Genomic DNA, 13363 nt, shown 5'->3' with positions numbered 1-13363 from the left:
CGCGAGATTCAACGCGCGTACCCACGAGCGCACGGATTGATTTTAATCGATGAATCAATGCACCGCGTTGCCATGCCTGCAGTCTGGCATGCTGCGGTGCAACGTTGTCATTTTTGTTAAATTTCCCGATCGAAAGGCAACGTAAAAAAAACACAACAAATCCGCTGAGCTTTTGAAGCAGAGGTCTTGTATGAAATTCCTTGCACGCATGGTGTACACACACTGCCAGACGTGTTCGGGATATAATAGCAGGGGCATGTGTTCACTGTTTCGTCCTTCAAAATAAACCGCCGGCTCGTTAAAGACGAAGAACGGTCTTCTAGCAAACTTCACGGGGCGATCGTGCACGTTTCACGAAGCCCCGCAAAGAGCATCAGCGCCTGATTGCGTTACTTCTCCGTGATTGCGTTTCATTGCAGCCTCTCTAAATATACCCTGGACCTCTCCCTGAATCCGAGTTCCGTAAAGGAAATGAATTGCAGCTTGCGATTTAATGTTGAAACGTTTTTTCCAATAATGTTTAAATGTTTCAGACGTTACTATGTTAACCGTGACAGAGAACCAATAACCTGAAATGTCAATTAAATTTAGCTTTCTGACAAATACGGTATATGCAGTACGCTATATATACACACATGCCACACCCATTACTGTTGTATTTATATATTATGAATACAGAAACACATTTTCAACCAGCACCACTGCTTGGCTTTTCACACTTTTTCTCTACAGCTCACCTATGAGAACTTCTTCCATTGTCAGGCTCTTAAATAAGCTCCCAGCACTTGGAACCAAAAACTGGTAAGCAAATGTAAAACTTCATCATTAGACCTCCTTTGCCAGTACCAAAATGTAATAATAGGGGTTTTCCCCTTTTTTTTCTGGCAACAAAACTGAAACCTTTTACAAGGAATCATGTCTGCATTAACCACAATGCTTGTGCTCAGAATTAAAAAAAAAACCTCTGATAATATATTCATTGTCCTTGAAACTGATTGGTCCACACCAGAGACAGCTTTCTTTTGAGCCTCGTCTCAAACGGTGTTAGACCAGAAGACACCAAAAGGCGTACAGCCCAAAGACAATGCCACTATCAGAGTAATGAGAGCTCGGGGTGAGCATCTACATCATTGCCAGTACCAACATATGATAATAGGTTTTTCCCCTTTTTCTGGCAACAAAACAGGTGTTAATATGTTAAAACACCAAACTGAAACCTTTTTACAAGGAATCATGTCTGCATTAACCACAATGCTTGTGGTCAGAATGCAAACAAAAAACACACTCTGATAATATATGCATTGTCCTTGAAACTGATTGGTCCACACCAGAGACAGCTTTCTTTTGAGCCTCGTCTCAAAAGGTGTTAGTCTGGCAAAGGAGGTCCCATGTTGTAAATGTAAAACTAGTTTACAGTTTAGTTTTAAACATATCAGAGGGCTACTTCCAATTGGCTGTTCGCCGAAGATGCATGCGGGCACAGTTTTGAAGTTGGTGAGGCAAGTTAGAAAGTGCGGGACACGTTGTCACGTAGCCGAGGGGCACAGCGTAATTGTGCGCGCACCTTGTGCTCCAACACTCGGGAATCACCGACGGCGGAGAACCACCCTGTGGTGTGAGCCGAGGACACCTTAAACGAAACTATTTTTAAACTATTATTTTTTAAATTTTACCAGGTAAGGCCCACTGAGCTATATAGCTCTTTTTTAAGAAGCGACCTGGCCGCCACAAACGATAGCTCAACGAAGTGGCTTATCACGTGGAATTTATAGCAGCCAAATAATCTAAATGTGGAGGAAAAAAACCTGAGGACCCGGACAAAAAGCCACGGTGACCACAGAAGAGAACGTGCAAACTCTAAATATACAGCAGGCCTGAGGGTCGGGATCGAACCCACGATCTCCTGTATGCCAGGCGAGGCAGTTAACATCTCGTCACTGCGGCTGTCTGTGGCAAAGGAGCGATGAGTGGGCGGGGGCACGTGACCGCCCCATCCTTGGCTGCCTTCCCGTACACACGGCGAATGAGCAGCCGGTTCACAGCGGTGAGCCTAATACGTCTCGTGCCAACACTCACTACACCATTTGGAAAGCCACCTTGAGGCCAATGTTCACGCTTGCAATCTCTCGAGCTCATTTTAAACGCCTCGCCGAATGTCAATGATGCCTATTGTGACCACAGGTGTCATCGTGTACTTCGTTAAGACTGATACAAATATCTGTTTTATTTAGTTTAATACGTAGGCTTTCGCGACCAATATCATTCATAAGAGGTGCTTTGGGTTACATCGCGTAAATATATAAATGTGTCGTTAAAACCCGCCATCACGTAAACAGAACGTGGCCAATGCGTCACTAGTGTAATGCCGGAACATCCCGTCAGTCGGGTAAGCAGGGGAGCGAGCCTAGTGAAACTCCGGCACATCCCGTCATTCGGGTAATGAAGGGAGCGAGCCGGCTGCGGAGTGCCAGAAGGAGGGCGTAGCCAGACGGCGGGGGGAAGGCCCCGCTAGGGGGATAAAAGGACAGCGTGGATACGGTAAAGGGTCGTCATTGTGGGTAACACGGGGTGGGTCGGGTCACGTCGTCGGGTTGGGATCTTCAATAGCCTCGTGTGTATCGGGGTTACGTAGTGTTACATATTGTTACAAAGTGTTACACAGTGTTCAACAGGGGTAGTTACGTTTACACCAATTCTAGAACCCGTCCCGTAAGGGAAGTGTAAATAAAAGACTCGCCTCAACTCACGTACTGTGTATGTCTTTAAGCACGACACTAGTACAGCACACCGGTGTGTTGCAGAGCCAAGCCACAGCATTTACAATCTGGCTGTGTCGGGTGGTGGCGGGTTTTAACCCAAAAAAACCCCCTCTATTATGGATCTGTTTTATTTGTTATATCTCCCCCCCCCCAAGCCCACCCCAGTTTTATCCTGATGGTGCTATCTCTCGCAGAGCAGCGCGAACCTTCGTGTTAGAGAACGGCCCACAGAAGCGGACATTTCATAGAGCTACCTCTGAGATCCCTGACCCCTGGTCCACACATTCGGTGGGCCCACTTTCCCACTCGTCTTGCATGAGCAAAGTGTTGTCGAATGGCAGTCATGCTGATATGTATTTTTTTTGTTTAATATTCTCAGAGTTCTAATTTAGCCGGCTTAATAAATGTGAGGAAATGGCAGGATCCCCGCAAGTTTTGCATAAATTAGTTTGGTGTCTCGTTGGAAACTAATGCTGGATTATAACGCTCTTGTCCAGTTAAAATTGCGAACATGTTTCTTCAAGAGGAAACATTTAGCGACACGAAAACAACTTCTGTGCAAGAAGATGCACATCCCATGAGAAAAAAACTCAACAACATCCCTTCCCATATAAAAAAAATATATAAATATCTTGCTCGTGGACCCCACTCGGTGTGGGAGCGAGCCCAATCACCCCCCTTTTCTAAACCGAGGAGCACTGTCGTGTAGAGGAACTCGTGGATTGTAAAACATAGGTGAAGCATAACATTAGAATTGTTAAGGGAAATTAGTGGGCTTGAGCAGGACACGTGACACAGTAGCGATGATAGCCGACAGTTAGGGATATTGACAGAGTGGCAGCCAAGGAAAGGAACCCCGGTCGAGAGAATGACCACCGTGGAAATGGGAGTGTACAAATGCTCGGTGGACTATTACATCGCAGGGTCATTGGAGAGGGCTGCAGTGTGGGGGAGACCTTTCATCCAGCAGCGGATTGACTGTGACTGACGCTGTTGAATCACGGGTGACCGACACCCCCGATTTGTACCCAGGTTGTCAGCAATACTCGGCCGACAGAGTTATTACCCTTCTGGGTCACCCACCCACCCACCCACTTCTAATAGATTTCGCTGTTCTGAGACAACACAATGAGCGCAGGCAGTCGCCAAAGGCAACGGAGTGCGACGCGCCTCCCTGTCAGGTGCCGAAAGATGATAAGAGGCTGCGCGTGGCATTATTCCGCGTGTTCCCCAGCAACCGCGGAGGGTGAATGACAGATGGACTCCCCGAGATAATCATTTACTTTTCCTTCGCCCGGAGCCCGCTAAAGTGTTTACGGAGGCCCGCGGCGCGGGACAGACACCGCCGCGGGGGCGCCGTGCGTCATACCGACACACACCCGTGACCCCGGCCCACTTGCGGTGTTACAAGCTGCTGTGCGGGTGCCAGGGCAAAGCCCAACACAGTCATCGCTCACGTTGGTGATTTTTTTTACTTTTTTTTACTAAGGCGAGCGTGCCATCTGCATGTGAAGCAGCAGCAGCAGCAGCAGCACACTTCTCAAACTTAGAAAGAATCCTATTGTTTTACCTCTGACCAAATATAAACTGAAACAGCTAAAACGTTTTATTTTATTTTGCCTGGTAAGGCCCCACTGAGCTATGTAGCTCTTTTTCAGAAGCGACCTGGCCACAAATGTTAGCGCAACGAAGTGGCGTATTATATAAACTATTTTATTTTACCAGGTAAGGCCCACTGACTTACAGCATAATGTGTAAATGTATAGCAATCAAATATTCTAAACGCATGTTTCTAAATGTGGAGGGAAAACCAGAGGACCCGCATAAAAATCCACGCAACCACAGAGAGAACATGCAAACTCCAAATATACATGGGTCAGGGTCGGGGTCAAACCCACTACCTGCCATATACCAGGCGAGATAGTTCCCATCTTTCCACCGCGGTGCCCAGTTCACTCAGGATGTGCCCGATCTCGTCATACCTCGAGCATGAAACAAGATCGAGTCTGTAGAATCCCTACATGGGCGACCAACCATGCGCAAGTCAGGTGTTGTCGGCTGCTGCGCGGTTATGATTGCCTGCAGAGGGCAATGCAGCACAATCCTTTGTAGCTCTGTCGTATGACCCAACGCCTATGCACCCCGCGTTCACCAACACAAATTCCCCGCGTGGTGAAGTATGGTCAAATAAGGCCCACAAATTTCACAGTGTAGGGAGGCACTCAACCAGAATGTAAACGTGCAACCCAAATTTTGTTTAAATATATAGTTGCGACCAAATTATTGCAATTAAAAACAGCCCGTACTTAACTACTGCTACCCTCATCTATGTTGTGACATTATTACTAAATAATGCATCCCATTGAGATAATCATGTTAAATAAAACATTATTTATTGGCTGAAGACAATACAAAATATAATAAAACAATAATAACACTCGTGCATATCATTGTATTTGCATTGCAGTCACTACGCAAACATAGAAAGGAAGGGAAATTTCTGATTTATAATGTATTTCGTCATTAACGCATAGTCAGGCAAACGCCACAAAGATCGCTCGTATAAACTTAACAGACTGTAGGGACACGTGCTGTTAGCGGGCACCTATGAAGGTTGGCACGGCACACGAGGGGGTGGGTGGCCAGCACCACGCCCGGCCGCCTTTGTCTCCCCAGATGTTTTACACACAACGCACCAGGTACTCATTTGAGGCTGAATCGACCTAGATGAGGCACAAAACCGATGCAGATAATTATTGCTGATGTTGGCCTTCAGCGGAAATCAAACTCGGGTGGCTAGGTTCGTAGCGAAGTGTGTTAACCGTTGCACTGCCGATCATTAAACGCTCAGTCGGGCAAACGCAAGTACGCACACAGACTCGCACGCCCACTAGTGTATCAGACAACACTGGCTCGACACGCCGACCTGTCCAAGGCCATTATAGAGTCAATTAGCGATCTTCCTGGTCGATAACCAGCTCACCTGTACGCGGTCGCGAGACGAACCAACACAGCTGGCTGAGTGATGAGCTGGTGATTCAAAAATTTATGTTTGGGTTAGCTCGTATAGTTATGTAATAACAGTGAGAGCTATGCACCCTCCACCACCCAACACAGCCAAACAAATCAAGCTGCCACCCGCACAAAACTTCGCCATTGATATTGTTTCCCGGAAAAAGCGTTGAAGTAAAAAGCAAGCGAAAATGTGACAATTATATACAACGTTTAGCTGGAGATTGCAGTTGTGCCCGGTGATGGTAATGACAGTGGAAGTAAAGTTATTATTCTTGGTTCTTTCGGTAAAGTCACGTAGAAGGGAAACAATAAAATAATACAAATATAAAAAAAAATTCTCACGACGTTTCGACGGCAACACAAGCATTCATCATCAGGTGTGAAAACCACAGCAAGAAAATTAAAAAGTGGCTAACGTTAAAGTGGCTAACGTTAAAAATAACCGCCACTTTTTTTCAAATTTTCTTGCTGTGGTTTTAACACCTGATGATGATTGCTTGTGTTGCAGTCGAAACGTCGTGATAATTTTATTGTTTTATATTTTTATTATTTTATTGTTTCCCTCCTACGTGACTTTACCGAAAGAACCGAGAATATGAATCCCTGCAGTCACGAAAGCTTTAAATAACAAAAATAAAGTTCTTATTGTTGGTGTCTACGCACGTGGAAACTGTAGAATAATTCGTCACAGGGGTTCTAGTATACTCAGCCAAATTGATCTGACGGGCAGCAAAACAAAAAATTCAAAAGGAGCTTCAACTGTAACACTATCACACGGCGAAATTGCCATCATTCCAGACGGATGGCTTGATGAGAAGAATGCTCGTCGTAATGGCAGTCGTGCACATGCCGTCTCGTAAAATCGCGAGACGAATATTGCTCCGGGATCTAGCAATCCTCCGTGCAGGCACTCATCAACGCGCGTCCAAATCCATGCTCGGCAGCGTGTTCTTGGGGGGGCAGGGCTTTGATGGATGCAGCGTCATTGCTATAAGCGAGCGCAGCTGAAACAGAGAGAGAGAGAGAGACGGCCATCCAGTGACAGCCTCCACGCAATATGCAGAGCAGAAACTGCCAGTGCAGCTGTGCATTTGGTGGCACTTTAGATAAGCTCGTGCAAGGGCAGCAGAAAATGACCAGAGGTGCATTACGTTATTCTTCCGGTATAGAAATATACAAAGGTGCACACATTACACCACGCATGAAACGAATTCCAACCAAAGCAATCCCTGAATAGCATCGGCCAGCCGTTTCCAAAAAAAAAAATACTACATGGTGCATCTTCAATGCCTGCTGTAAACACCAAGTAACAGTGCTTCTTCAAATGCAGGGGAAACATTATACTACTGCTGCTCCTGAGGCATGCAGATGATAATAATGATGATGATTTGAATTACTCAAATTTGGATTACCCATATGTAGTGACATACGACGTCACTATTGTGTCGAGACTGAGCGAGCGTTGGGACATATGACGTCACTACTGTGTTGGCTCGGTATGGGTGTTGTAGGCGGGTGTCACGGAGGTTATGTCAGGCCGTGACACTCTGCGTGAACCCAACAGAACACGTGACCAGACAAAGGGGGACTAGGAGCCCCAGGGGAGAGCTTGGGGGTCACGTGGTTGGGGGCCCGTATCTTCCCGAAGGATCGAGAAGGGTGGCGTGGCCTGGGACGGAGCCGGCCACTCCACGGGATTTTTCAGCGGGGTGCGAACAGAGAGCTGGGCTGTTCAACCCTGGGCTAAAGACGCCATCAGCGGTCCTCGAGTCTCCGATCGTCGTCCGTGACCAGGCAACCCGTCACCTGCCCTGGTCACGCTGTGTAGTACTCCCCGAGTATTAGTGAGATTAGGAACGGTGGTCAGCACCCTGTACATAATGTTCACGTTGGTTGTCATGCGTTAATAGTGTAGCCTCCAAGTTGAGTGTGCGCCTCAATTGAACCCACTACACATAGAAAATGATCGGCCCCTACTGGAGAACTAATGTGCCTGCTCGCAGGTCAGCTGCTGAGTCAGCTGCCTTAAAAAAATGTTTGAGATGAGATGTGACGGAAGTTACTTATTGCGAGTAAATCGCTCTGAGATACTCCCACTTCTGGAGCACTGCCCAAACAAAATCATTAGCATTTCTATCATCGTCTATGTATGTTGAACTTCTTTCGCACCGTACATAGCTAACCGCCCTGATCGGAGGTGTGGCGGAAGGACAACAAACGAAACACGAAAATCAGTTTTCAATCTATGGCTCCGATGGCTTCCTAATATATATATAAACTATTTTATTTTACCAGGTAAGGCCCACTGACTTAAAGTATAATGTGGACATTTATAGCAGCCAAATACCCTCAACGCATGTTTCTAAATGTGGAGGGAGAACCTGGAGGACCTGGAGAAACATCTATGCGACCACAGGGAGAACATGCGAACTCCAAATATATTGACGTCAGGATCAGGATGACACCCACGACCTCCTGTATACCAGGCGAGGGAGTTAACTAAGAGCGTTCCAGACGGCCGCAGAAGCGCATCTGAAAGTGTGCGATGCGGTGACCGTCTTTGTCCGATCGCGAGCCAAAACCCGCTGCTGCGAGGATGACCGGAGTTTGTGTGATGGTTTAAGCTCCTTGACGAGATCAGCGAGGTGTCGTGGTTCACTTGTGGCAAGCACTTTGTGTGTGTAGTGAAGTGCGACCGGAGGGAAATGATCCCCCTGTCTCCCCTTACTCTATCCCACCTGGACATTTGGGGAAGGGGGTTGCAGACAGGCGGAGTTGAACAGGGAAATAGTTTCAGAGCAGTCCTAACCAAATTGAGCCCTGGTACATGCCAGAAATAATTGGAAAATAAGGTTAATTAATCTGTCAGCAGAAGCGGAGTTTCACCGACAATTATCGCTATTCCTACTGCTTTGACCATTTCTGTCGAAAAGCAGTGGGTGAAATGTTTTCTGGTAGCACGTTCGCACACAACCAACACTCACAGCAATTAAATAAATTGGCAATCGTGCTGACAAAAGCACGAAATCACTTCAAATCAACTATGCCACGCAACGCTTGCTGCTAACTACAACGTGGGTTGTGTAATTACGTACTGATTCCTACACATCGCCACACTTCGGCACAATGTGAATTATAGAATCCTAAAACATTTTGGATTTGTGTTTTGATTGTGTTCATGATGCTGAACAACGCAACAAGATAAGCATGATGTGTACAGACAAAACACTTAAAAAAGTAAGATTACAATAAAAAAAATCCACTGAAGCATGTACTTATTGAATTAACATACAGTTCGGAAACACTATACAATCGGACATATGAGCAATAACTGTTGTTAACCACGGGTATTTATTTTATGCTCTAATGAAATGTTCAAATGCAAATAAATACCACCGAAGAGGCCACTAGCAACTGCAGTAGCACATTGTGCTGATATCAAACTACGCAGAGATAAAATTGCCATCAGGTTATAAAAGTGTAACAATGTAACACGGTGCTCTGGGATGCACTGCTTAAGGGTGTCTTATAAATGTATAACAATATATAACGTGCAGTATCATGGGGCCTTTTTTCAGGCCACAACGGAGGCTATCTCTGGTGTAGGCCAATCCGTTTCAAAGGCAATGGATACATTAATTATATTGATCAGAGCATATTCGTTTGCATGTTCACCACAAGTATGTGTAGTTAATGCAGACTTCATTCCTTGCAAAAGGTGTCTATTTGGTGTTTGAACATGTTAACATCTGTTTTATTGGAAGAAAGGGTAAAACCTATTCTTATTTTTCAATATAACGTAATTTTTTTTAAAGAACACTTCACCGAGTCTCAAGACTTCTTTTCAAGAGAGTCCTGCTTTTAGGATGTTTGGCAAATTCCCTTCACACGGGTACTTTCAAACAAAACGTGCCGTTAAGTGACGACGTCAGCACACCGGCGTGTTGGAGAGCAAATCCACATTTACTATTGTCGGGTGGTGGCGGGTTTAATGACACATTTATATTTACGCGATCTAACCCGAAATAAAACTTTATTATGGATAACATTGGTCGCGAATGCCAACATATTAAAGGGTCCTGCACCGTGACAACGGTTGTTGTACCTTGATAACGGTGCTTCCTTTAGCAGCTTCTAAAGGAAATTAGCCAAGCGTGCCCGCTGCTGTCATTCTCGGCTTAGGTCAATTTGTGACGGTGCCAAAGCATACATGTTTTATTTGAATATCAAAAGTGCCCGCCCATACGATTATGCGAGTCCCCATTACAACAAAATTTAAGTCTCAACGGACTCGCACCTGGTGAATTCAATGATACGGACCTCTCTGGTCGACGCACGTAAGTGAAGCAACAATGCAGGCAAAGCAGCGGAGAACAGGTGAGCACACACACCGTGACAGCGGTATATTATTCGTGCGCTTGTACGGACATAGACGGCGGGGGGGCATATACCGATGATTAAAAATAATACTCATTTACGAACCAAGATGTTCAAATACAATAACATGTTTTTTTTAATCACTTATCACAGAATATAGCCCATGTGCATTTGCTTCATGGGTTGCAAATGCACGGGCCACATCATGCAGACACCCTTTTACCTTTGAGCTGCATTCTTGTGCTTCCTCCTGCAAATAAACCAGACAAGGTGTCACATATGCACAACAGTTTAACCATTAATACCATACACACGATTTTCTATCTTTTATCAAAAAAGGCCTCACTGAGTCTCAGGACTCAAACTACCAAGGTCTTGTACAATGATGTTTGGCAAATGTATTCTTATTATTTTTTGCATGGGATTAAAGAAAGCGATTATACACACTCGAAGATATCGCACAGATCAGCCGAAGAGCCAACACGCCTACCTGCTATAGCCTGTCAAATTTGTATAAGTCTAGGGCACATTTTGGTGGAATACTTCACCCCACCTCAATAGTGCTGGAGTACTGTATAGGCATTGCACACACAAAAGACAATGGCTACATTCTGCATGTTTGCATGCAAGCACGTAGCATTGCCGCTCGTCAGTGTGTGTTTGTGTGAGCAAGTGCTCACATGCGAACCCGGGCAAGCGTGCGTATGCGTGCATGTGCCCCAACAGTTAGGCTATATGGTGGATCTTTGTGCAGCCATTGGCACGCCGCACTACAAACCCGGCGACCTGGGTTCGATTCTCGCTCATGGCCACTAACACCAGTGACGATTATCTGAACCAGTCCTGGGCCTCCCCTTGGTCGACTCAGTCTCAAATGAGTACCTGGTGCAGTGTGTAAACATCGCTATTCGGGAGATAAAGGCAGCCGGGCATTGTGTTTGGCCACCCATCTCCTCGTGTGCCGTGCTGGCCTTCACAGGTGCTCGTTAACAGCACTTGCCCCATCAGTCTGTTAAGGCTATACGGGGTCACTTTGTCGGTGGTGTACGTGTGTGTATGTTTGTGCGAATGTGTGCGTGGGTGGTGTGTATATGTATGGCGAGGGCGCAGTGTGTGATGATGTGTGATGTGTGTTTTGTATGTGAGTGGGTATGCATTTGTAATGTGTCTGTGTGTTGTGTGCATATTACTATGGATGTGTGTAATATACATATGTGGTGCGTGTGTAATGTGGGTTGTGTGTGTCGTGGAGAGCGGTGATGTTAACGCACTACACTGCGTATCCGTATTCTTTGATTCTTTCGGTAAAGTCACGTAGATGTAAAAATAATAATAAACAATAAAGTTAATAAAATAAAATTAAAATAAAAAAACAAAAACCACTAATGTAGACTGTAGCCTGGTTCTTAATCGGAGTGAGTGTACTGGCAATCTATAATGTAGACTGTAGCCTGGTTATTAAGTTTGGTGAGTACTGGCAGTCTATAATGTAGACTGTAGCAATGGTTATTGAACTGAGTGTTCTTAACTTGAGTGAGCGCACTGGGAGTCTATAATATCGACTTATTCTGGTTCTTTCAGTAAATACAAAAAAGAATAACAACAAAAAACTACGACGTTTCGATCGCAGCACAAACGGTCGTCATCAGGAAAAGGGGGGTTAGCCTCTAAAGGCAAACTGTTTTTAAAGGTTTAGAGATGGGCGTCGCCTAAGTGTGTAAGCAGCATGGGCGGGGCAGCTTATGTTAATGTAGGGGAAAACCCCGACACCGGCAGTAGGTCTACACCAATCAAAGGGCCGCCAGGAAATCAATTGCGGCTCGCTCCACACACCCAAACTGCTGACGGTGGAGGTTGACAAGAAAACACAAATCAAGTCATGACCCCAAAGTGGTTGATGACACATTTCCAATGATTGCTGAGCTTATCACCATCCAAATCTTTGTTGATAGCCAGTAGGCTTGCAAAGTACCATCGTCTTAGAGAAATACATGTTGTGTGAGCCAGCCGCATTAAAAACAGGTCCCTGCAGGGTGGGCTGGTAGGACAAGTCTCTGCGCTGTCTATTGCTGATTTTACACCCAACAGCACGAGATTTCACTTCGTTAAAGTATTGAAAGGGGACGGACGGACGGACACATTCATCTATTGCAGGCTGGTACACTCAGTTTACAACTTCGTTCCTACCAGTATAATGATCAGCCATGGCAGAATTATTGGTCCTACCGTGTTTCAAATCTGCCTCATGTTCACGAACACGGTTCGTGTTCTATTCCCGACCATGACTAACACAGTGACAAGTGCTGTCTGAACCTGTACTGGACTTCCCTTACGTCAACTCAGCATTCAAATTGCACATGGTATGGTGTGCAAACATCAGTACCAGGGAGACAAAGACGGCCCGGTGTAGTGCTTCTTACATACCCTCTCGTGCACCATGCCGGCCCCTTTTGGTGCTCGCTAACAGCTTTTATCCTGAGTCTATAAAGCTGTATGGGGGATTACTCTTTGGTCCTTTCGGTAAAGTCACGTAGAAAGAGAAAATAATAAATTAAATAATAGCATACGACGTTTTGATTGCAACAGAAGCAATCATCATCAGGCACAAATGAATGAGAAAACAAATCTAGTAAACTTAGAAATTTAATGCAATACAACACAGAGAGTCGGATAACATAACAGTCAACACCCTACCTGGTTTGATTGCGTTCTTCCAGAGATTGCTACATTTGAGAGAGAGACAAAACACACTTAATTTATTTACACTGAGCTACGTATGTGGGGGCAGCATAGGGCAGTGTTGCAATTTCCATTGTTGTACAGTATTTATATGCTCCCCGACTTCACAACCCGCACTGGCCAACGTGAAGTTGGACCAAATAACCTCAGTGGACCTTCATGGCATGGGGAGGCCCTCATCCAGCAGTGGATTGGCAAACGTGTGTACTGTACACGTACGTTATTACATCATTACTGCAAGACGCATTAGTCTCCGTCGACTGGCAATAACCATAAATGCACCACCCCGTGATGTCACCTTGCTTCGTTAGCATCACGGAGTCTGTGGGTCTTCATGTGCAGCGAGGTGCACATGTACACATACACACGGTGAATATCTTACCGTTCCGCTTAAGTTTCATATTCGACTGCGAAAACTTAGGTCTGTTGATTCTGGTCTGTTCATTATTCCAGACAGCAGACTTTGTTCTCTG

At 45.5% G+C, this 13363-nt stretch overlaps 1 protein-coding gene across 6 annotated transcripts in view; it reads right to left on the bottom strand.

The window, feature by feature from the left end:
* LOC116948869 (dual specificity calcium/calmodulin-dependent 3',5'-cyclic nucleotide phosphodiesterase 1A-like) overlaps window positions 1-13363 on the bottom strand; it is a 173163-nt gene that overhangs the window by 63791 nt on the left and 96009 nt on the right. For 4 of the 6 annotated variants that reach the window (XM_032966060.2, XM_032966084.2, XM_032966066.2 and 1 more), the window contains one exon: window positions 10375-10401. The exons of the other annotated variants lie outside the window; for them this stretch is intronic. In XM_032966060.2, coding sequence (XP_032821951.2) covers window positions 10375-10401 — 27 coding nt within the window. The remainder of the gene's footprint in view (window positions 1-10374; window positions 10402-13363) is intronic. 6 annotated transcript variants of the gene reach the window in all.

Source organism: Petromyzon marinus, chromosome 2, assembly GCF_048934315.1.
Source record: "Petromyzon marinus isolate PM22_M1 ecotype Great Lakes invasive population chromosome 2, UKy_Petmar_22M1.pri1.0, whole genome shotgun sequence".
Lineage (NCBI taxonomy): Eukaryota > Metazoa > Chordata > Hyperoartia > Petromyzontiformes > Petromyzontidae > Petromyzon > Petromyzon marinus.
The sequence above is the reverse complement of the archived record's forward strand: the minus strand, read 5'-3'. Positions and strand labels throughout refer to the sequence as shown.